Source organism: Sparus aurata, chromosome 16 (genome assembly GCF_900880675.1).
Source record: "Sparus aurata chromosome 16, fSpaAur1.1, whole genome shotgun sequence".
Taxonomy (NCBI): Eukaryota; Metazoa; Chordata; class Actinopteri; order Spariformes; family Sparidae; genus Sparus; species Sparus aurata.
Genome location: NC_044202.1, coordinates 3,089,049 through 3,111,686, shown reverse-complemented (window position 1 = coordinate 3,111,686; position 22,638 = coordinate 3,089,049). Strand labels below are relative to the sequence as shown.

General features: G+C 43.9%; 1 protein-coding gene and 13 non-coding genes across 15 annotated transcripts; 6 read left to right on the top strand and 8 right to left on the bottom strand.

Annotated features, from left to right (window-relative positions):
* Positions 1-607: 607 nt before the first annotated feature.
* LOC115566523 (small nucleolar RNA U3) lies at positions 608-813 on the bottom strand. Its single transcript, XR_003981010.1, has one exon. It is a non-coding gene; the product is annotated as a small nucleolar RNA U3 (small nucleolar RNA).
* Positions 814-1,556: 743 nt separating this feature from the next.
* Positions 1,557-1,762, top strand: LOC115566522 (small nucleolar RNA U3). The gene has a single exon (XR_003981009.1). It is a non-coding gene; the product is annotated as a small nucleolar RNA U3 (small nucleolar RNA).
* Positions 1,763-2,208: 446 nt separating this feature from the next.
* On the bottom strand, positions 2,209-2,414 carry LOC115566508 (small nucleolar RNA U3). The gene has a single exon (XR_003980997.1). It is a non-coding gene; the product is annotated as a small nucleolar RNA U3 (small nucleolar RNA).
* A 740-nt stretch (positions 2,415-3,154) lies between these two features.
* Positions 3,155-3,360, top strand: LOC115566527 (small nucleolar RNA U3). Its single transcript, XR_003981014.1, has one exon. It is a non-coding gene; the product is annotated as a small nucleolar RNA U3 (small nucleolar RNA).
* A 445-nt stretch (positions 3,361-3,805) lies between these two features.
* On the bottom strand, positions 3,806-4,011 carry LOC115566528 (small nucleolar RNA U3). The gene has a single exon (XR_003981015.1). It is a non-coding gene; the product is annotated as a small nucleolar RNA U3 (small nucleolar RNA).
* Positions 4,012-4,674: 663 nt separating this feature from the next.
* On the bottom strand, positions 4,675-4,880 carry LOC115566526 (small nucleolar RNA U3). The gene has a single exon (XR_003981013.1). It is a non-coding gene; the product is annotated as a small nucleolar RNA U3 (small nucleolar RNA).
* A 734-nt stretch (positions 4,881-5,614) lies between these two features.
* On the top strand, positions 5,615-5,820 carry LOC115566535 (small nucleolar RNA U3). Its single transcript, XR_003981021.1, has one exon. It is a non-coding gene; the product is annotated as a small nucleolar RNA U3 (small nucleolar RNA).
* A 443-nt stretch (positions 5,821-6,263) lies between these two features.
* LOC115566515 (small nucleolar RNA U3) lies at positions 6,264-6,469 on the bottom strand. Its single transcript, XR_003981002.1, has one exon. It is a non-coding gene; the product is annotated as a small nucleolar RNA U3 (small nucleolar RNA).
* A 649-nt stretch (positions 6,470-7,118) lies between these two features.
* LOC115566566 (small nucleolar RNA U3) lies at positions 7,119-7,324 on the bottom strand. The gene has a single exon (XR_003981051.1). It is a non-coding gene; the product is annotated as a small nucleolar RNA U3 (small nucleolar RNA).
* Positions 7,325-8,064: 740 nt separating this feature from the next.
* LOC115566554 (small nucleolar RNA U3) lies at positions 8,065-8,270 on the top strand. Its single transcript, XR_003981040.1, has one exon. It is a non-coding gene; the product is annotated as a small nucleolar RNA U3 (small nucleolar RNA).
* A 446-nt stretch (positions 8,271-8,716) lies between these two features.
* LOC115566543 (small nucleolar RNA U3) lies at positions 8,717-8,922 on the bottom strand. The gene has a single exon (XR_003981029.1). It is a non-coding gene; the product is annotated as a small nucleolar RNA U3 (small nucleolar RNA).
* A 573-nt stretch (positions 8,923-9,495) lies between these two features.
* LOC115566534 (small nucleolar RNA U3) lies at positions 9,496-9,701 on the top strand. Its single transcript, XR_003981020.1, has one exon. It is a non-coding gene; the product is annotated as a small nucleolar RNA U3 (small nucleolar RNA).
* Positions 9,702-10,148: 447 nt separating this feature from the next.
* On the bottom strand, positions 10,149-10,354 carry LOC115566529 (small nucleolar RNA U3). Its single transcript, XR_003981016.1, has one exon. It is a non-coding gene; the product is annotated as a small nucleolar RNA U3 (small nucleolar RNA).
* Positions 10,355-12,239: 1,885 nt separating this feature from the next.
* LOC115597278 (tumor necrosis factor alpha-induced protein 2) lies at positions 12,240-20,233 on the top strand. Of its 2 annotated transcripts, none has more exons than XM_030443058.1 (12): positions 12,240-12,347; positions 15,062-15,205; positions 15,416-16,055; positions 16,610-16,721; positions 16,821-16,943; positions 17,569-17,663; positions 17,759-17,851; positions 17,960-18,086; positions 18,175-18,291; positions 18,713-18,868; positions 18,957-19,078; positions 19,698-20,233. In XM_030443058.1, exons 1-12 carry the CDS (start codon positions 12,296-12,298, stop codon positions 19,840-19,842), a joined length of 1,926 nt encoding a protein of 641 aa, XP_030298918.1. In that variant the 5' UTR covers positions 12,240-12,295; the 3' UTR covers positions 19,843-20,233. The 2 variants fall into 2 exon arrangements, with proteins under 2 accessions (XP_030298918.1, XP_030298919.1); XM_030443059.1 differs by lacking the exon at positions 12,240-12,347 and adding an exon at positions 14,167-14,290.
* Positions 20,234-22,638: the final 2,405 nt, after the last annotated feature.

The window sequence follows — 22,638 nt, the reverse complement described above, 5'->3', positions numbered from 1 at the left end:
ACGAGCTCTCCTGGTCCTGGTGGCCTCCTGTGGATCAGACACTCCTCCTGCAGCCTGAATCCACCTGAACTTCTATAAAATCAAAGTGTTTCCATCCAACACAGTCAGAGTCAGTAATCCTCCAGTCAGCTGCTTATAAATCACATCAGCAGAAGAAGAAGAAGACACAACAAGACGACACAAACATGTGACTTCTGTAGACGGATGGAAACAAACTCATTGTTATTTTTGTCTCACAGCTTCAGTTACTTTAAATTAATCTTCTTGCATCGACTGAAGTTTGTTCACCTGAAGTTCAGAAACTCTGAATCCTGTTTTGACACAAAATCTCAGCTTCATTTTCCAAATCTACAAACATCAAACCTGGAAACAGACAAAAGGACGTCCTGCTTTAAAGCTCCATGTTCAACGATCGGGCTCCTGCACAGGTGTTTTTTATTTATGAGGTCTGATCAGACATCTTTCTCAGGTGTGTGTGGGCTGCAAATGTTTGAGTTTAACACCTTCAGTCTTCATCACTTTCACCAGAACATGTTGTTAAGTAAAACATTTAAATCTAACTCACTGACTAGAAGCTTGAATTTTCTTTTACAAATGTATAAAAAGCTCCACTCAGATCATGTTTCCTCCATCAGAGCTTCAGTCAGAAACTCTGAACAATCTTCAACAGTGGAGGAGAAACAAAGTCTTCCACCAGTTTCCTGCTCTGAAGGAAACATCTCAACTCTTCATCGTGGGCAGCGAGACCAAACTCTTTAGAAACACATTCCTCAAGTCAGCAACTAAAGAAATGATCCCTGAAAGTAAAGTCTTGGTTTGTTCTGGATGTTTCTCAGAGTCTTACGTCTGGAGACGAGCTCTCCTGGTCCTGGTGGCCTCCTGTGGATCAGACACTCCTCCTACAATCACAGCATTCTCACGATATGTTGTGTAACTTCTTTGCTGTGTCTCAGTTCAGAGTCTGCATCCTTCAGAGGAGCATTTAAAGGGCAATTACGTCACAACTCCGTATGAAGGCTGTCCCAGTCTGAAGACTCCTCCAGATGCTCCTTCTTTTCCCTGTTTTTGGAGGATGCACCGCTACGATCCTTCGTGGCCTTACATATCCCAAGATTCTTTGCGCAACCGAAGAAGAAGGAAGAAAGAGAGAAACAGGCGACATCGTGTGCCGTAGATCGACACTTTCGCGGGCCTGGGCGGCAGAAATCGTGACATAAGGGTAAAACATCTGGTGACGCAACCAGGAAATGCTCCAAAGGCTAGACCGTCACATTTAACAACGGCTGACGAGGTTAACAAGGTCTCTCTGAAGGACTCGGCCTTCGAAGACCGCAAAGGCCGAGTCCTTCAGAGGATGCAGACCCTGAACTGAGACACAGCACCTGTTCCTGAGTCGTTGATGCTTCATTGATCACCAAGATGTCCGATTTGCAAGAAGAAGTTTCAACAAGAGCAGGTTACTGATTGTAGGAGGAGTGTCTGATCCACAGGAGGACACCAGGACCAGGAGAGCTCGTCTCCAGACGTAAGACTCTGAGAAACATCCAGAACAAACCAAGACTTTACTTTCAGGGATCATTTCTTTAGTTGCTGACTTGAGGAATGTGTTTCTAAAGAGTTTGGTCTCGCTGCCCACGATGAAGAGTTGAGATGTTTCCTTCAGAGCAGGAAACTGGTGGAAGACTTTGTTTCTCCTCCACTGTTGAAGATTGTTCAGAGTTTCTGACTGAAGCTCTGATGGAGGAAACATGATCTGAGTGGAGCCTTTTATACTGTTTAATATCAAATCTTATAATTAAAAGCTTTTAACACGTATTCCAGCAGAAACAGACGTCTGTTTGTGTTGAAGTTAACCTCCGTCTCTAAAATCCTGCAACTAAACCAGCAGGAGAAAGAAGGAGGCGTCCTGAGAGGACGTCCAATCAGACACCACTGAGTGGAAACACCTGTGTGGGCGGGTCTTCACAGGTCCTGCTCACCTGCACAGGTGTTTGTAACGACTGCGTCTGATTGGACCTCTGCTCAGGTTGAAGACGGAGCTGTGCTGCAAATAACAAGTCACCAAACTCCAAACACTGAGTGTAAAGAGACTGAGGTGTGAAAGTTGGTTCAGTTATTGATTATTAGCTAAAAAACCTGACAAGTTGAGAGTTTCTGCAGCAGCTGAAATTTTAATTATAAGATTTTACATTAAACAGTATCAAAAGCTCCACTCAGATCATGTTTCCTCCATCAGAGCTTCAGTCAGAAACTCTGAACAATCTTCAACAGTGGAGGAGAAACAAAGTCTTCCACCAGTTTCCTGCTCTGAAGGAAACATCTCAACTCTTCATCGTGGGCACCGAGACCAAACTCTTTAGAAACACATTCCTCAAGTCAGCAACTAAAGAAATGATCCCTGAAAGTAAAGTCTTGGTTTGTTCTGGATGTTTCTCAGAGTCTTACGTCTGGAGACGAGCTCTCCTGGTCCTGGTGGCCTCCTGTGGATCAGACACTCCTACAATCACAGCATTCTCACGATATGTTGTGTAACTTCTTTGCTGTGTCTCAGTTCAGGGTCTGCATCCTTCAGAGGAGCATTTAAAGGCCAATTACGTTGCAATGCTGCACGAAGTCTGTCCCGATCTGAAGGCTCCTCCAGATGCTCCTTCTTCTCCCTGTTTTTGGAGGATGCACCGCTACGATCCTTCGTGGCCTCACATATCCCAAGATTTTTTGTGCACCCTAAAAAGAAGAAAGAAAGAGAGAAACAGGCGACATCGCGTGCCGTAGATCGACACTTTTGTGGGCCTGGGCAGCAGAAATCGTGACGTAAGGGTAAAACATCTGGTGACGCAACCAGGAAATGCTCCAAAGGCTAGACCGTCATATTTAACAACGACTGACGAGGTTAACAAGGTCTCTCTGAAGGACTCGGCCTTCAAAGACCACAAAGGCCGAGTCCTTCAGAGGATGCAGACCCTGAACTGAGACACAGCAACTGTTCCTGAGTCGTTGATGCTTCATTGATCACCAAGATGTCCGATTTGCAAGAAGAAGTTTCAACAAGAGCAGATTACTGATTGTAGGAGGAGTGTCTGATTCACAGGAGGCCACCAGGACCAGGAGAGCTCGTCTCCAGACGTAAGACTCTGAGAAACATCCAGAACAAACCAAGACTTTACTTTCAGGGATCATTTCTTTAGTTGCTGACTTGAGGAATGTGTTTCTAAAGAGTTTGGTCTCGCTGCCCACGATGAAGAGTTGAGATGTTTCCTTCAGAGCAGGAAACTGGTGGAAGACTTTGTTTCTCCTCCACTGTTGAAGATTGTTCAGAGTTTCTGACTGAAGCTCTAATGGAGGAAACATGATCTGAGTGGAGCCTTTTATCCTGTTTAATATAAAACCTTGTATTTAAAGTCTTTCAACACATATTCCAGCAGAAACAGACGTCTGTTTGTGTTGAAGTTAACCTCCAACTCTAAAATCCTGCAACTAAACCAGCAGGAGAAAGAAGGAGGCGTCCTGAGAGGACGTCCAATCAGACACCACTGAGTGGAAACACCTGTGTGGGCGGGTCTTCACAGGTCCTGCTCACCTGCACAGGTGTTTGTAACGACTGCGTCTGATTGGACCTCTGCTCAGGTTGAAGACGGAGCTGTGCTGGAAATAACAAGTCACCAAACTCCAAACACTGAGTGTAAAGAGACCGAGGTGTGAAAGTTGGTTCAGTTATTGATTATTAGCTAAAACACAGACAAGTTGAGAGTTTCTGCAGCAGCTGAAACTTTAATTATAAGGTTTTATATTAAACAGTATAAAAAGCTCCACTCAGATCATGTTTCCTCCATCAGAGCTTCAGTCAGAAACTCTGAACAATCTTCAACAGTGGAGGAGAAACAAAGTCTTCCACCAGTTTCCTGCTCTGAAGGAAACATCTCAACTCTTCATTGTGGGCAGCGAGACCAAACTCTTTAGAAACACATTCCTCAAGTCAGCAACTAAAGAAATGATCCCTGAAAGTAAAGTCTTGGTTTGTTCTGGATGTTTGTCAGAGTCTTACGTCTGGAGACGAGCTCTCCTGGTCCTGGTGGCCTCCTGTGGATCAGACACTCCTCCTGCAGCCTGAATCCACCTGAACTTCTATAAAATCAAAGTGTTTCCATCCAACACAGTCAGAGTCAGTAATCCTCCAGTCAGCTGCTTATAAATCACATCAGCAGAAGAAGAAGAAGACACAACAAGACGACACAAACATGTGACTTCTGTAGACGGATGGAAACAAACTCATTGTTATTTTTGTCTCACAGCTTCAGTTTCTTTAAATTAATCTTCTTGCATCGACTGAAGTTTGTTCACCTGAAGTTCAGAAACTCTGAATCCTGTTTGACACAAAATCTCAGCTTCATTTTCCAAATCTACAAACATCAAACCTGGAAACAGACAAAAGGACGTCCTGCTTTAAAGCTCCATGTTCAACGTTCAGGCTCCTGCACAGGTGTTTTTTATTTATGAGGTCTGATCAGACGTCTACTCAGGTGTGTGTGAGCTGTAAATGTTTGAGTTTAACACCTTCAGTCTTCATCACTTTCACCAGAACATGTTTTTTAAGTGAAACATTTAAATCCACCTCAAACATAATATTTAACTCACTGTCTAGAAACTTGAATTGTCTTTTACACATGTATAAAAGGCTCCACTCAGATCATGTTTCCTCCATCAGAGCTTCAGTCAGAAACTCTGAACAATCTTCAACAGTGGAGGAGAAACAAAGTCTTCCACCAGTTTCCTGCTCTGAAGGAAACATCTCAACTCTTCATCGTGGGCAGCGAGATCAAACTCTTTAGAAACACATTCCTCAAGTCAGCAACTAAAGAAATGATCCCTGAAAGTAAAGTCTTGGTTTGTTCTGGATGTTTCTCAGAGTCTTACGTCTGGAGACGAGCTCTCCTGGTCCTGGTGGCCTCCTGTGAATCAGACACTCCTCCTACAATCACAGCATTCTCACGATATGTTGTGTAACTTCTTTGCTGCGTCTCAGTTCAGAGTCTGCATCCTTCAGAGGAGCATTTAAAGGGCAATTACGTCACAACGCCGTAAGTAGGCTGTCCCAATCTGAAGGCTCCTCCAGATGCTCCTTCTTTTCCCTGTTTTTGGAGGATGCACCGCTACGATCCTTCGTGGCCTCACATATCTTTGCATGCCTGAAAAAGAAGAAAGAAAGAGAGAAACAGGCGACATCGCGTGACGTAGATCGACACTTTTGTGGGCCTGGGCAGCAGAAATCGTGACTTAAGGGTAAAACATCTGGTGACGCAACCAGGAAATGCTCCAAAGGCTAGACCATCACATTTAACAACGACTGACGAGGTTAACAAGGTCTCTCTGAAGGACTCGGCCTTCAAAGACCGCAAAGGCCGAGTCCTTCAGAGGATGCAGATCCTGAACTGAGACACAGCAACTGTTCCTAAGTCGTTGATGCTTCATTGATCACCAAGACGTCCAATTTGCAAGAAGAAGTATCAACAAGAGCAGGTTACTGATTGTAGGAGGAGAGTCTGATCCACAGGAGGCCACCAGGACCAGGAGAGCTCGTCTCCAGACGTAAGACTCTGAGAAACATCCAGAACAAACCAAGACTTTACTTTCAGGGATCATTTCTTTAGTTGCTGACTTGAGGAATGTGTTTCTAAAGAGTTTGGTCTCGCTCCCCACGATGAAGAGTTGAGATTTTTCCTTCAGAGCAGGAAACTGGTGGAAGACTTTGTTTCTCCTCCACTGTTGAAGATTGTTCAGAGTTTCTGACTGAAGCTCTGATGGAGGAAACATGATCTGAGTAGAGCTTTTTATACTGTTTAATATAAAACCTTATTAAAGTTTCAGCTGCTGCAGAAACTCTCAACTTGTCAGGTTTTTTTAGTTAAAATCAACAACTGAACCAACTTTCACACCTCGCTCTCTTTACACTCAGTGTTTGGAGTTTGGTGACTTGTTATTTCCAGCACAGCTCCGTCTTCAACCTGAGCAGAGGTCCAATCAGACGCAGTCGTTACAAACACCTGTGCAGGTGAGCAGGACCTGTGAAGACCCGCCCATACAGGTGTTTCCACTCAGTGGTGTCTGATTGGACGTCCTCTCAGGACGCCTCCTTCTTTCTCCTGCTGGTTTAGTTGCAGGATTTTAGAGACGGAGGTTAACTTCAACACAAACAGACGTCTGTTTCTGCGGGAATATGTGTTGAAAGACTTTAAATGTTAAGTTTTATATTAAACAGTATAAAAAGCTCCACTCAGATCATGTTTCCTCCATCAGAGCTTCAGTCAGAAACTCTGAACAATCTTCAACAGTGGAGGAGAAACAAAGTCTTCCACCAGTTTCCTGCTCTGAAGGAAACATCTCAACTCTTCATCGTGGGCAGCGAGACCAAACTCTTTAGAAACACATTCCTCAAGTCAGCAACTAAAGAAATGATCCCTGAAAGTAAAGTCTTGGTTTGTTCTGGATGTTTCTCAGAGTCTTACGTCTGGAGACGAGCTCTCCTGGTCCTGGTGGCCTCCTGGGGATCAGACACTCCTCCTGCAGCCTGAATCCACCTGAACTTCTATAAAATCAAAGTGTTTCCATCCAACACAGTCAGAGTCAGTAATCCTCCAGTCAGCTGCTTATAAATCACATCAGCAGAAGAAGAAGAAGACACAACAAGACGACACAAACATGTGACTTCTGTAGACGGATGGAAACAAACTCATTGTTATTTTTGTCTCACAGCTTCAGTTTCTTTAAATTAATCTTCTTGCATCGACTGAAGTTTGTTCACCTGAAGTTCAGAAACTCTGAATCCTGTTTTGACACAAAATCTCAGCTTCATTTTCCAACATCAAACCTGGAAACAGACAAAAGGACGTCCTGCTTTAAAGCTCCATGTTCAACGATCGGGCTCCTGCACAGGTGTTTTTTATTTATGAGGTCTGATCAGACGTCTTCTCAGGTGTGTGGGCTGCAAATGTTTGAGTTTAACACCTTCAGTCTTCATCACTTTCACCAGAACATGTTAAGAGAAACATTTAAATCCACCTCAAACATAACATCTAACTCACTGACAAGAAACTTGAATTTTCTCTTACAAATGTATAAAAAGCTCCACTCAGATCATGTTTCCTCCATCAGAGCTTCAGTCAGAAACTCTGAACAATCTTCAACAGTGGAGGAGAAACAAAGTCTTCCACCAGTTTCCTGCTCTGAAGGAAACATCTCAACTCTTCATCGTGGGCAGCGAGACCAAACTCTTTAGAAACACATTCCTCAAGTCAGCAACTAAAGAAATGATCCCTGAAAGTAAAGTCTTGGTCTGTTCTGGATGTTTCTCAGAGTCTTACGTCTGGAGACGAGCTCTCCTGGTCCTGGTGGCCTCCTGTGGATCAGACACTCCTCCTGCAATCACAGCATCCTCACGATATGTTGTGTAACTTCTTTGCTGTGTCTCAGTTCAGAGTCTGCATCCTTCAGAGGAGCATTTAAAGGCCAATTACGTCACAACTCCGTATGAAGGCTGTCCCAGTCTGAAGGCTCCTCCAGATGCTCCTTCTTTTCCCTGTTTTTGGAGGACGCACCGCTACGATCCTTCAGCCTCACATATCCCAAGATTCTTTGCGCAACCGAAGAAGAAGGAAGAAAGAGAGAAACAGGCGACATCGCGTGCCGTAGATCGTCACTTTTGCGGGCCTGGGTGGCAGAAATCGTGACATAAGGGTAAAACATCTGGTGACGCAACCAGGAAATGCTCCAAAGGCTAGACCGTCATATTTAACAACGACTGACAAGGTTAACAAGGTCTCTCTGAAGGACTCGCCTTCAAAGACCGCAAAGGCCGAGTCCTTCAGAGGATGCAGACCCTGAACTGAGACACAGCACCTGTTCCTGAGTCGTTGATGCTTCATTGATCACCAAGACGTCCAATTTGCAAGAAGAAGTTTCAACAAGAGCAGATTACTGATTGTAGGAGGAGTGTCTGATTCACAGGAGGCCACCAGTACCAGGAGAGCTCGTCTCCAGACGTAAGACTCTGAGAAACATCCAGAACAAACCAAGACTTTACTTTCAGGGATCATTTCTTTAGTTGCTGACTTGAGGAATGTGTTTCTAAAGAGTTTGGTCTCGCTGCCCACGATGAAGAGTTGAGATGTTTCCTTCAGAGCAGGAAACTGGTGGAAGACTTTGTTTCTCCTCCACTGTTGAAGATTGTTCAGAGTTTCTGACTGAAGCTCTGATGGAGGAAACATGATCTGAGTGGAGCCTTTTATGCTGTTTAATATAAAACCTTGTATTTAAAGTCTTTCAACACATATTCCAGCAGAAACAGACGTCTGTTTGTGTTGAAGTTAACCTCCGTCTCTAAAATCCTGCAACTAAACCAGCAGGAGAAAGAAGGAGGCGTCCTGAGAGGACGTCCAATCAGAGACCACTGAGAGGAAACACCTGTGTGGGCGGGTCTTCACAGGTCCTGCTCACCTGCACAGGTGTTTGTAACGACTGCGTCTGATTGGACCTCTGCTCAGGTTGAAGACGGAGCTGTGCTGGAAATAACAAGTCACCAAACTCCAAACACTGAGTGTAAAGAGACTGAGGTGTGAAAGTTGGTACAGTTATTGATTATTAGCTAAAAAACCCGACAAGTTGAGAGTTTCTGCAGCAGCTGAAACTTTAATTATAAGGTTTTATATTAAACAGTATAAAAAGCTCCACTCAGATCATGTTTCCTCCATCAGAGCTTCAGTCAGAAACTCTGAACAATCTTCAACAGTGGAGGAGAAACAAAGTCTTCCACCAGTTTCCTGCTCTGAAGGAAACATCTCAACTCTTCATCGTGGGCAGCGAGACCAAACTCTTTAGAAACACATTCCTCAAGTCAGCAACTAAAGAAATGATCCCTGAAAGTAAAGTCTTGGTTTGTTCTGGATGTTTCTCAGAGTCTTACGTCTGGAGACGAGCTCTCCTGGTCCTGGTGGCCTCCTGTGGATCAGACAATCCTCCTACAATCACAGCATTCTCACGATATGTTGTGTAGCTTCTTTGCTGTGTCTCAGTTCAGAGTCTGCATCCTTCAGAGGAGCATTTAAAGGCCAATTATGTGACAATGCTGGACGAAGTCTGTCCCAATCTGAAGGCTCCTTCTTTTCCCTGTTTTTGGAGGATGCACCGCTACGATCCTTCGTGGCCTCACATATCTCAAGATTTTTTGTGCACCCGAAAAAGAAGAAAGAAAGAGAGAAAATAGTGACATCGCGTGCCGTAGATCGTCACTTTTCCTTCGAAGGATGCAGACCCTGAACTGAGACACAGCACCTGTTCCTGAGTCGTTGATGCTTCATTGATCACCAAGACGTCCGATTTGCAAGAAGAAGTTTCAACAAGAGCAGGTTACTGATTGTAGGAGGAGTGTCTGATCCACAGGAGGCCACCAGGACCAGGAGAGCTCGTCTCCAGACGTAAGATTCTGAGAAACATCCAGAACAAACCAAGACTTTACTTTCAGGGATCATTTCTTTAGTTGCTGACTTGAGGAATGTGTTTCTAAAGAGTTTGGTCTCGCTGCCCAAGATGAAGAGTTGAGATGTTTCCTTCAGAGCAGGAAACTGGTGGAAGACTTTGTTTCTCCTCCACTGTTGAAGATTGTTCAGAGTTTCTGACTGAAGCTCTGATGGAGGAAACATGATCTGAGTGGAGCTTTTTATACTGTTTAATGTAAAATCTTATAATTAAAAGCTTTTAACACGTATTCCAGCAGAAACAGACGTCTGTTTGTGTTGAAGTTAACCTCCGTCTCTAAAATCCTGCAACTAAACCAGCAGGAGAAAGAAGGAGGCGTCCTGAGAGGACGTCCAATCAGACACCACTGAGTGGAAACACCTGTGTGGGCGGGTCTTCACAGGTCCTGCTCACCTGCACAGGCGTTACAAACGCCTGCGTCTGATTGGACCTCTGCTCAGGTTGAAGGCGGAGCTGTGCTGGAAATAACAAGTCACCAAACTCCAAACACTGAGTGTAAAGAGAGCGAGGTGTGAAAGTTTGTTCAGTTATTGATTATTAGCTTAAAAAACCCAACAAGTTTAGTGTTTCTGCAGCAGCTGAAACTTTAATTATAAGGTTTTATATTAAACAGTATAAAAGGCTCCACTCAGATCATGTTTCCTCCATCAGAGCTTCAGTCAGAAACTCTGAACAATCTTCAACAGTGGAGGTGAAACAAAGTCTTCCACCAGTTTCCTGCTCTGAAGGAAACATCTCAACTCTTCACCGTGGGCAGCGAGACCAAACTCTTTAGAAACACATTCCTCAAGTCAGCAACTAAAGAAATGATCCCTGAAAGTAAAGTCTTGGTTTGTTCTGGATGTTTCTCAGAGTCTTACGTCTGGAGACGAGCTCTCCTGGTCCTGGTGGCCTCCTGTGGATCAGACTCTCCTCCTGCAGACTAATAAATGTGTCACTGCAAGAAATATTTGTATTATCCGCGACTACAAATCATGAATCATGATTGTTTGACACACACTGTAAATTCTGAGGTTTCCCCTTTTTTATAAAATCGTCTGATATCATTCAGACTTTTTAATCCTCGATCGTGACTTGTACAAAAGACTATTCGAGGAGGATACAGAGAACATTATTCATCGAGTCCACTCTTCCCTTCATTGTGCCAAACAGGAAATTGTCCAGTGAGGGAACACACACACACACACACACACACACACACACACACACACACACACACACACACGCACAGTCATTGTGTATTTACTGTAAATCACTCTGTTATTACACAACGTCTGTACTGAGATGTTGAAATCCCGAAGTTGAGATTCTTGCAGAAGTGGTCCAGTTTTTAAATGCATCTTTTTCCAGTGTTCACTTCGGGTTCAGAGAGCATCAAACGGACGATGACTGAAACTTCTGCGGCCTTTTAACTGACACAGAAAACATCTGGAGCTGGTGGGAGCAGAAGATGAACGCCTCGTTTCCTCTAAAAAGCTCTCTTTGTTATAAACGTTTCCACCGCTTCTACCTGTGGTCGTCGTGGCGGTTTCACATGAGGCGCCTGCTGTCGTCTTTGGGTGCTGATGCAAATTTTTGTAAAGACGCTTTCACTTTTCATTTGAGCTTCACATATGTTGTCATGTCGCCAGTGCAGTGCTGGAAATTTCAGACTGGGCAATACGCTGCTTGTGACATTATGGAAGTGAAATGAACCGCAAGAAACTCTTTTACCTTTTAGAGAAAACATGAAAATGCAAAATTCCCCTCGTGAGAACGGACGAGAACCTGTGATTTAACTGTGAACAGCCTCAAACTCTTGCTGTCAGAGAGTTTCCCAGGTTGATGCCTGGATGGAGACAATCACAACTTCTCCTCAGAGGTTTGTTCAGTGGATGGATGAACAGTTCCTGTCTGCAAATCGATGAAAGTTGAGATGTTGGACCTCGTTTTGCAACCACTGACATCTCAGAAAAAGCTGGTTAGCTTGTGAGAGCCGACCTTCGGTTTGGAGGGATTAAAAAAACATCAATAAACATTCAATCCACTTCTCTAACTTCATGCTAAGCTAAGGGAAGCTAATCACATCATGACACACACGCAAACACAAAAGTGGCATTTTACCATCTCAGTCTTAGACGTGAAACCCAAAATATTGAGCTACTGATCAACAACCCTGTCACATCTATCAGATCTGATCATAACTCTCTCTTTCAGGGAGTAATGAAATGTTCTGCTGAAGGTAAAGTGCTGGAAACAACACTTCTTATTTATAAAGCTGCGTGCAACACTTCAACGTATTAAAAATAACGGCGGTGCAAACAAAGACTTCTCTGTTTTCTAGAGAAGTGAAAACTGTTCCCCCACATTTATCAGAGCTTTTAAAATTAAAAAAAGCTCATGATTGATCTCGTGTGATTTGAAGTTGTATTGTTGGTTTTAAGGAGGATGAAAATTCACAGAATCTGTCCTGGTTTGGAATGAAACCCTGACAGAAAGCTGAAGTTGACTCGTTTCCCCCATTTTGGGATTTTACCTTATAACACCTTTCCAACAGTGTGAGACACTCATGACCAGTTTCTCACAGCTTCAGCGTCGGTTCTCAGAGGAAACGTGCATAGGTGCTGTTATTTACATAAATGAAAGGCAGAGCAGACTTTCTTCCCCCGCACGTCACTTAACCAACATCCTGACATGAAACGTTTGCAGTCTGCATCTGATAATCTGCTCAGTGTTTCATCGACCTGCAGCAGAGACGGATGAACTTCACACACCTGTGAGTCCGACAGTGATGACTTCGACGCTTCGCAGCTGTTTTTCGTGCAGGTTGTGGAGAGAAGAAGGTAAAAAAATAAACAGCTTTTAACACAGAATCAGGCAGAAGTGGAAGTTATCAGCAGGATTTATGGATGTCAGATGTTAATATTGACCAGAGGAGTGATGGTTCACCTTTATATTCACCTTTAATGTGTGTAAAAATGTGTGAAATCGATATAATAAGTTGCCATTATCATGCGCACTTAAAGAAATATAACTTATAGCTCTGCAAGCTGCATGCACGTTGCATTTTGGGCAAGGTAGGCAGCAGATTTGGAAAGCAAAGATAGCAAAAGATGCAGCAGAACCAGAAATATCACCTTTTTATTTTTTTAATCCACATGTTAATTTTCTCCCTTTTATTTTCAAAAACGTGGCGCTGACATGACCCGCAAAAAGTCGCCGTCTTGTTTTGAAATTTAAAAACAGAAACATAAAAATGGCGGCATCCAAGTCTCCCGAACCCACACGAGGCCGAGCGATGTATAATTTTAGACTTCTTGTAAACCTCAGTTACAGACGTCTGAAGAACTTCTGGTGGTTCGAAATTAAAGTTTTTGCTTCAGCCTCAGTCGTCTGCATGAGGTTCACCAAGATGTCTAAAATTACACTGTGAGAAACTTTCATTTTGATCCTGAACGTCACAAGTGAATGTTGAAGAGACGTAAGAAAAAAAAGGCATCATTTGGATGTTTTCGGCAGTCGAGCGAGTTACGAGCACCCACTTTTAGATTCGCAGCTACCGTGAAGATTTCCAGCTCATAAAGAGTGTGAATAACGTCTTTCCTGATCAGTTTGGGATCTCGTGGCTTCCAGAGACTTGGATGGAAGTCTCCGGCGACTTCAGCTGCAACAATGCTTCGCCGTGAAGCTCCAGAAGAGGAAAACAAAGTTCAAGAAAGGTCGTTTGTGAAACGCCACCATAACCAGAGTCACCAGAGCGTCTGTGGTTGTTATTTCCTCTAACCGATCTTAACAACAATCGTGTTTGTCAGTGCCATCTAACCCGAGTGTTTCCTAATCTGCCCTCTGTGGTTAACGACGGTCATGCTGCCGCGAAGCCGCTTGGCGGAGGTGTAAAAAAGGGGCGTGGTCACGGTCAGAAAAACAAAGCTGACAGGAGGTCGGACGACGGGCGTCTTCGCCGTTATTCACACGACCACAGGAGGTAGAAACTGTGTCAGATGAAGACAAATACATTTAAAGTGTGAAACAAACAAACAAACAAACAATGCAGCTGGTCTCTCCTCTTAGCCCCGTGCTAATCATCGTCATGCTAATCAATTAATCAACGACACAAACTGATCTGCAGCTCTTTGGATTGAACATTTGACGCTTCCAGCTTCTCAAATCTGATCATTTGCTCATTTTCTTGTTGTAAATGAAACGTCTTCGGGCTCTAGGAGACGGTGACGGGCAGTTTTCACAGTTTTCTGATGTTTAATAGACCGATTGATTGCTTGATTGATTGATTGATTGCTTGATTGATTGATTGATCAACTGGGGAAACAACCTGTAACAGAAGCAGGCGTGCACACACGATGAAAACAAACTTCTTCAGCTTGTTTGTATGTTAACATCAGTCTCTGAGAGGCGTCAAGTGTTTTGTGGTTATCGGCTCCTGAGCTGAATCTCTGACCTGTTGGTGGCGGTACCGGAACCAATAAGTGGGTCAGAACAGACGTTAGGATTCATGTCTGAACACAGTCCTTTCAAATCGTTGGGATATTTAACGAGGGACCGAAGTTGCCTCGGCGCTGGAGTTTCTAAATAAAGGACAGCTCAAGTGTGTGTGTGTGTGTGTGTGTGTGTGTGTGTGTGTGTGTGTGTGTGTGTGCGGACTTTCCAAGCCTGTGGGGTGAGGACAGAGGGAGGAGGAGGGCGGAGCCTGTCACCCCTCTTTATAAAAACCATCCTGACTCAGAGCAGCTGCAGTGTTTTCTAACCCAGCAGCGACTGAGAGATCAGGGTGAGTAACAGATAATAAACACAGACGTTTATCTGCGTGTCTGAACCCGTCAATCGCGTGTTGAACAGCAGGAAAGTTTGTTTTTCTAGCCTTAACATGTCGGGACACGAGAGATTTGCTTTTGTGTTTCACCTCTGGGATTTGTTTTTCCATCAAAGAAGATAAAAGTGAATTAATTGTATCACTTTAATGTTATAATTCATTCCATTTGTAGTCGTTTCCATGTGTTTTTCTTTTGTTCATGTGGCTTTTTCTCAGGACTTAACTACTTTGGCCCTTATCCTCTTCTGTACTTGGTGTTTTTCTATTTGTATATCATTTTTAACCACTTTTAAAACTATATTTTACTCTGATGAGGATGATTTTCTGTAAATGTGTGTTGTGATGGTATTTATTTGTTTGTCTGTCGAGTAAAAGCAAAGCTAATGTCGTCTTACAGCTCCAAAAAACAAACAAAAAGAAGTGAAATGTGCCTTTATTTTGAAAAAATACACAGATTAAGTTACGTTTGCAGCTGTTTGGGTAACTTTTAATGTTTCCTATTAGGAAACATAAGAAAAAAGCTTGAGCAGTTATTCAAAAACATAACTTACATTTAAAAATAGTCAATTTAAATGTAAAGAAATGTCATGTTGGGTCAGAAAGTGATGTGTTAAAGTGTGTTTTGGTGTTTTTCTGACATTTCCAATTCGTCTGAGTCCTTTGCTGACAGTGTTGATGAGCCATGCTGCTCGGCTTCTCACTAACTTCTGGTCGGTTCTGCCTCCACAGCCCGTTCCTGTTGGTCCCGTTGCTCCGCTTGGATAACGATGCGGCTCCCTAACGTCAGGTTGTTTCGAGGCCAGAGAGCTCAGGCCACCACCAACGCCACGATTGATGGACACCACCCACCCGGAGAGGAGGGGCCACAAAGAGGTCAGCGAGCGGCTAACGCTGAGCTAAAATGTTAAGATGGAGACTAAAACTCTTTCTTATAAACAACGAAAAAAGGATAAACATTTGATGCTGCAGACCTCCTTTTTTGTTTTCCCCTCCTCAGCCCAGGAAGTTTGGATGACTCATTTCATTGTTAACATCTGCAACATTTTAAAAAGGAGGCGTGCTTTTTCTCCCTCTCTTCCACAGAAGTCCTCACATTTCAGCAAGCTCTTGAGTCACAGCTCTTCAGCGAGGCCAGCCAGATGCTGATTCAGAGAGAGGAGCGTCTGTTCGGGGAGATAACGGAAGCCGAGGTGCTCGTACATCACGAGGAGGAAAAAGAAAAGCTTGCTGTCGACTACGCAGAGCTGGAAGGCCGCGTGCTGCAGACGCTGGAGGTTTCTCTCATCCCGGAAGAGGTCAGCTCCGAGGCCCTGACGTCTGCCGTGAAGGCCATCATCCAAGAGGTGGATCAAGACCTGCGGTGGAAACAGAGGACCTGGATACCTCCTGCCTGGAGGCCCAGATGCTGGAAGAAGCTCCACGATGAGAAGCTTCGCAGCTTGGTGGAGCAGCGCATGGACAACCCCTCCACACCTCCGCCCAGTGGGAAGTGGTCGTCTATCCAGGCGGACATCCAAAGCCTGGGCAGGCAGCTGAAGGAGGATCTGCTGTGGGTGGTGGAGGTGGTGAAGATCTGCTACCCACATCAGCTGGACATCTGTAACTTCTACGCCAAGTTGTACCACCAGAACCTCAGCAGCCGACTCAGAAAGATTGCAGAGTTCATGCTGGACAATAGAGACTGCATTTTCCTCCTGCGCTGGGTGAACGAGTACTATCCAGAGTAAGTTCTGACTTTGAAGACATCAGCGCCTCATATTTCTGTCCTGTGCTGGTGTATTTTTATCCCGGTGGCAGCAGGTGTTATCTGTCAGTGTGTTGATCCGTAAGTCCAGCACGTCCTCAGATGTGGATACGTTCTGGTTTCTCAGAGATTTTATGTCAGCGTGCACACAACTTTGACTAAACTCCACTTCTAGAATATCCGAAAGACTCCAATCTGTCTCCCTCCCATCCGTTTTCACCTGAAGTCAGTCCTGCATGATTTTACTATGTGAAACCAGATACACGAATGAGGAAGCATCACTTCCACCCTCAACTGCTTCAGTTGATGGATGGAAGTAGTGCAACTGTATAAAAGGTTTTGAAATTCATTGCAGGAGTGGCACAAATCCACAATACAGCAGAAAGCATTGCAGTGAAAAGACGGATTAGTTGCAGCCTGTCTGTGGTTTGAGTAGAAGAAGTATATGAGAAAACAGTTTAACGGGAAAGTGAGATGTGGATGCTTAAAACGTCTTGAGGTGTTAATAATAAAAGTTCTGTTCTCTGCGTCAGAATCCTTCAGAAGCCGGAGCTCGCTGGTGAGATCGACGCTGCAGCGTTGGGAAAGCTGCTGCCAGATGACTTACTGGAACCTCTGGAGGAACAATTCCTGAGCAAACAGCAGGTAACCTGAGCTGCTGCTGCTGCTGCTGCTGCTGCTGCAGAAGCTAAAGACATTAGCTGAATGTTGAAAGTGACAGCAGCATGTCGTTTTTCTTTGCAGGATGAGCTGACGACTTGCGTCGGTCGTGTCCTGGAGGGAGCGAAGGAGAAGTGGACCAAAGGAGAGGAGCCGACGAGAGAGGACAACTGCTTCGTCAGCCCGGTCGCCTACGACATCATTCAGGTACAGAATCAAGAAGACAACATGACGTTAAAGCGGCTACAGTCATAATAATGTAAAAACAATCACTCGTGGTGATGAAGATCTGATGAATCTGAAGCTTCAGAGCTTCATAGCGAAAATCGGCTGATCTGTTCTGAAGAAAAAGCTCTCAAAAGACAGACACGGTCAGAGACGAGCTGGTGAACGTAGCGTAGCATTTAGCAGCTAAAGAGGCAGATATTTCCCTTCAGGAGGTGGAGGAGACCAAAAACGGAGCTAAAAGAGAGCGAAGACTGGACTCCAAACGATTGATCAGAGTCAGAGTTTTATTAAAGATCGAACGTGACGATATCGGACACTAAACGGAGACAGACGACGTGTTTTAGTCGCTCTTGGCTTTAATCGCAAAATACGTCCGTCACAGTTGAACAAACGTCAAAAAGTCACTGATTCGGAAAAAAAAGCCATGTCAACCAGGAAGTGTCAGATCACAATATTTTCCAGACTGTTTCACATATTAACTAAAGAATTCAACCGGAGAGGAGAACAACAGGCTGTCCAGTCAAAAGATTAACTCACAAGGAGAACAAGGTCACGCTGTTAAAGGTTCAGTTTTTCACCGACTGTTTCCTCTTCCTGTCCTCAGGTCGTCCACGGCATGGTGACCTCGGCTGCAAAGATCATTGGAGACCTGCCCAAAGCCCAGATCATCACTAACCCACTGAAAGAGCTCATGCAAAGGTCAAAAAAATGATTTCCTTTTAGATAATAAATCTTTAGACGGTCTCATGCTTCACAACAACGACACGACTGACGTGTTCCTTTGACTCCTGCAGGTTCAGGAGCTTCCACAACGACATCATTAAGCAAAACAAGCCGAACAGCCGCTCGTTCATCAAGGCCAACCTGGGCTGCATCGAACAGTTCAGGTACGTTTCTGACTGGTGATGATGATGATGATGATGATGATGATGATGATGATGATGAAGAGACCTCTGTGATGACCTCTAATGTGAACTTCTCCGGTGTTTGTGCAGCGACGTCTTCCAGAAGAAGAGTCATCTGTTCCCGGAGGACGTTCAGACGTCGTGCGTGCTCATTCTGAATGAGATGAAACAATCCGGCCACACGTTTTTGTTAAAGCCCGTGCACGACGCCCTCAAGGTACGTTTACCTGACTAACATATGTTGTGTTTGCTCCTGTGGATGGAAGCGTGTCGCGTCTAATGCGTCGTGTTTGTACGTCACACAGCCGCAGTATCGCAAGTTGGGAACCAGCTGGCTGAATAAAACGACGTTCGAGACGCTGCATGACAGCATCGTGGAAAAGGTTCAAGATCTTAAGGGTTCAACGGAAGCCAGCCACGAGGTAAACTGAAGGAAGAGTTCAGCTCAAATCCAACACATGCTCATCATCAGTTAATTGGCTGAGTAATTCCTTAATCAATCGATTAGCTGTTGGTTGAAAAATGTCCAGATGTCGTCTTCAAATGTCTTGTTTTGTCCACATCCCAAAAATATTCAGTTTACTCTCACAGAAGAGGAACAAAAACAGAAAATATTCACATTTAGGAAGCTGGAATCAGAGAATTCTTCGTCCCCGATTAGCAAAATTATTGCTGAATAATTTAATAGCTGAAAACTAATCGATTCATCAATTCAAACACTGCCTTAATGTGAGAGAAGATGCATTCAAATCTTTAAAACACCACAAACAATCGTAGAAAAATCTTAGAAATTGACAACCTAATTGACAAACGTTTCTGATTGGTTGATTGGTTTGATTGCAGAAGCTGATTGGCCAGCTGCACCAGGAAGTGACAGCAGAATACGTGAAGCGGCTCCTGAAGGGAGAAGTGAAGCTGAAGGACCGCGAGCAGCAGCTGAAGGCCTTCAACACCGTGAAGAGCGACGCGGAGAGCCTCCACGAGTTGTTCTCCAAGTTGGTGAGCGTCCGTCACTGAACTCAGGAAGAAATCCAGCGCGAGAGTAAATAAAATCGTGTGTGGATGAGTAACTGTTGCGTCTCCGCAGGGATCGAAGGAGGACTGGTTGAAGGAAATCCTGATCAAGATCGGAGAAGTGCTGAAACTCCAAGACTGCGCCTCCATTCAGATGGAAGTCGTGTCGCTTGGGACGGCTTTTCCCGACCTCAGGTGACCTTCCAGCTCTGAGACAAATATTTACAGCGTATTATTCCACAGATGTCGTTGTTTACGTCTGTCGTCTGAAGTGTAACGACTAATAAGGACGGGATAGCATCACGATGTGAGAGGTTTACATGAGCGGAGGATAAACAGACTCCACATTTCAAGAGAAGAGAGAGAGAGAGAGAGAAGAGCTGAAGGACAACAGGAAGTTAAAGTATGGTCGGATGTTTCCTGGCAGCAGGACGAGATAAAAAGCTAAAAGCAGACTCTGATAGAGTTACACTGAAACTCACACGAGTACTGTAGTCGAAATGAAAAGATTGGAAACTAGAGAAGTAGCAGGAGGAAATGTTGTAGAGGAAATACTTTCTCCTCCTCACACATTCAAAACAGGCTCGTTACTACTTCCCTTAATTTGCAGAAGAAGAAGATGTAAGAAGACGTAAACAGAGAATGTGGAGAAAAGGCGTGTTAGTTAGAGTTTCTTATTTTCTTTCTTTGTTTCTAACTACCTCTGTGGTGCGTTCAGGAACAGCTGAGACAAAACCTACTGATTCTACCTTTAACTGTAATAGTCTTTTACATGAAACTGAAGTTTGTTTTCTTTTCCTTCTCTCACCGACAGTGAGAGACACGTTTCGGCGCTGCTCAAGCTCAAGACAAACTTCTCGAGGAGCAACAGGAGAGCCGTGAAAGAGACGCTGAAGGAGGCGCTGGAGGTCACCAGCTGCACCAACAACCACCCGTTTTTCCGCAGCGTTCAGGTCTAATGAGCCGCACGCTCTTTGTTTTTAAAAATGCTGGATCGCACAGTTTCATGTATTATTGCGTCAGTGTGACGAGTCAGGCGATCAATCGTCTGCAGGCCGACTGTGAATCAATGAACTCGGTGTTGTCGTCGCTGTGTGATGAATGTTTGATATTCGATTCACGTTGTTGTTGGTTAATAAGGTGCTTTTCTACTTTCTCCTGCTGTGTGTGTGTGTGTGTGTGTGTGTGTGTGTGTGTGTGATAGTGAAAAAATATGAAATCAGTGTTAATACTTACATGTGCAATAAGAGCGAGATCAAGCTGTAATTTTATACTTTTACATGTTTGTTTGTACAGAATGTTTCAAATGTAAGTTAAGTTTTTTAAAATAAATCTGGTGACGGAAACAACGATTTCTACTGGACGTTACTTTAAATAGACGACGTACACGTGCATGTAGACAACTTTGCATGTTAGTGAACGAAGAGACATGAATATTTTTGTTTGAGTTGTGTCATGAATCACACAGATGATGTTTGAGAATGAAGAAGATCATTTTTCAAGTCAGAAAAGGTTTCCTTTTGTCGTAAATATCATCTCGTTCTGCGTCACACGTCGCCAACACCAACATGGCCGCCGATAAAGTTCCTTAAAGATATGAAAATCACGACAAATCTGCTCGTATTGACGACTGCAGTCATTGGAGTAGTAAACTAATATACAGGAGCACCTCTACAATGTTTAACGTGTTTTCATTTTTATATTTCGTCAGTTTTGCGACTTTCTCAAGATGGAAAATGATCTTTTTAAGTTGACGGACATCATGTGTGTGATTCAAGGCACAATCAATCAATTAAACCACTTGATTTTTTAATTCTAATGCATTTTAAATCTTCAAGGTTAGTGTCGACATTTGGTGATTAGCACCAAGTTTTGGGGAGGAAAGGAAAGTTAAAGGATTAAAGGTTAAAGTATTTAATACTTCGAATAGTTGGTGAGATTTTTTATCCCAAATGACAAATGTGAACCTCGTGGTAGCGATGCTGAAGGAAGTTAGCATCCTCTGGTGACCATGAATGTCTGTTCAATCCACCCAGAGGAGGTTGAGATATTCAACGTGGGGATATAAATAAAAAATAAAAAAAGTTTTTGAGATATTCTTTGGCTCAAAACAACAGCAGGCTGAAGAAAGACATCTGCAGAGTCTGTCTGAGAGTCACACTTCATCAGGGGAGCGTTAAAATCACCGCCTGAGTTCAAAGACTATTAAAGCGTTCAACATCGCCAGCAGCCAGAAATGAAACGAACAAACAATTGCGGGAAATCATCAAGCGCCTCGTGTGGGAATAGAAGCTGCACGCGATGAGCTGATGCTCTCCAGTTTATTATCCGTACACCTTCTCAAAGCGGGAGGAAGGATGTGAGTGTGTAGAAAGGAAGGTGCTGCAGTTTTCTGTCAGCGGGCAGAATTTTTCCTGAAAGTCCGTCTGTGTTTACGCAGCGCTTGGTGTTGATGAGAGGGAGGAAGAGGGAGGTCAGAGCTCCAGGTGAAGGGAGTGAAGCTCATTAAAGACTTCGCCAGTAAACCGCACAGGGAGTTAATCCGGCTGAGCGGGAACTTGGAAATGGAAGCTCGTAACTGGAAGCTCGCCGGTGGAAAAATCCGCGGTGGTTTCCTCCTGAGAGTCACCGACCGGAGACGGTGACGGTATCACTTCCACAACCAACACTGCCAAGGTGTCTGAATCACCGCTTTGGGTCCATCAGCCTGATTGTTTCTGGTTTTACTATCAGTTTGAATCTTCATGTGGTTGTGAAAGCTGGCGTGAAATGAAACTGCAAACCGCGTCCCAACGAAGGTCGTGAGACAGCGATGAAATCAGTCGACCTCTCGTGTCTGAACCCACGATTGTCTCCTCCTGTCCTGCATGTTCTTGATGTTTGCAAATGTTTTTTTTGTCTTGTGACCCCTGAAACTAAACTAAAGTCTTCTCCTGGCTCGTCATTACAAGTGGCCTGCGTTTTGGGAATTTAAAGTATTTTTGGGGGGGCTGAAGAGGTCAAAGTTTCCAGTATCGCCAAATAAACATGAACAAAAATAACATAAAATATGTCGTCTTACTCTCATATCTTGACCTTTGACCCCTCGAGAGGTCTGATCCTCCAGAGTGAGATAAACTGTTCTGTTTTCTGTTTTCTGTCAGTGTTGTGGAGCTTCTTCCCTTTCAGTCTTGGTTAAGATGATGTTGGACTCCATCTAGTGGTGAATCAATGAAGCCAAACTCGCCTTTTCACTGAATCACACTGGAGTTTATTCACGTCACCGCTGACAGAAAGAGACGAGGACCGACACGACGTACAGTAAAAGACTCACAACAAAATAAACATTTAGATGATAAAAATTAATTAACTGAAAGCGCACCTCGTACTGAGGTTGAAGAGGGAATTACTCCAGGTTTTATTAGACATCAACATGTAAATAACAAATGATATCGCACATCTCCAGACGTCTAAAGAATAATTCAGACGTGTTTGTTTAGGAACTAAAACAGAAGATTCTTTGTTTTGAACCCTGAAAAGTTTAAATCAAATCAAAACATAATAATATTAAATACAAACAAGTTGAAGTTTGAATCCCTCAATGTTTTTTACGTCGTACACAAAGCAAAAGACGGTAAACTTAAGTTCCTTTAAAAATTCGTACTGTTTTAGAAACTCACACTTAACCTATCTACGAGTCTTTACTGTTAACGGTGTGTAAACGTCCTGAGACATCAGAGAACTTCCCTCTGAAATATCTATAAAAACATACAAAC

Bases quoted from the DNA above. Each gene is read 5' to 3' on its own strand.
- LOC115597278 (XM_030443058.1), top strand. From the start codon at position 12,296: ATGACTTCGACGCTTCGCAGCTGTTTTTCGTGCAGGTTGTGGAGAGAA. The intron at 16,944-17,568 runs GTACAGAATCAA...TCCTGTCCTCAG, and splicing joins TCGCCTACGACATCATTCAG to GTCGTCCACGGCATGGTGAC. The intron at 19,079-19,697 runs GTGACCTTCCAG...TCTCACCGACAG, and splicing joins ACGGCTTTTCCCGACCTCAG to TGAGAGACACGTTTCGGCGC.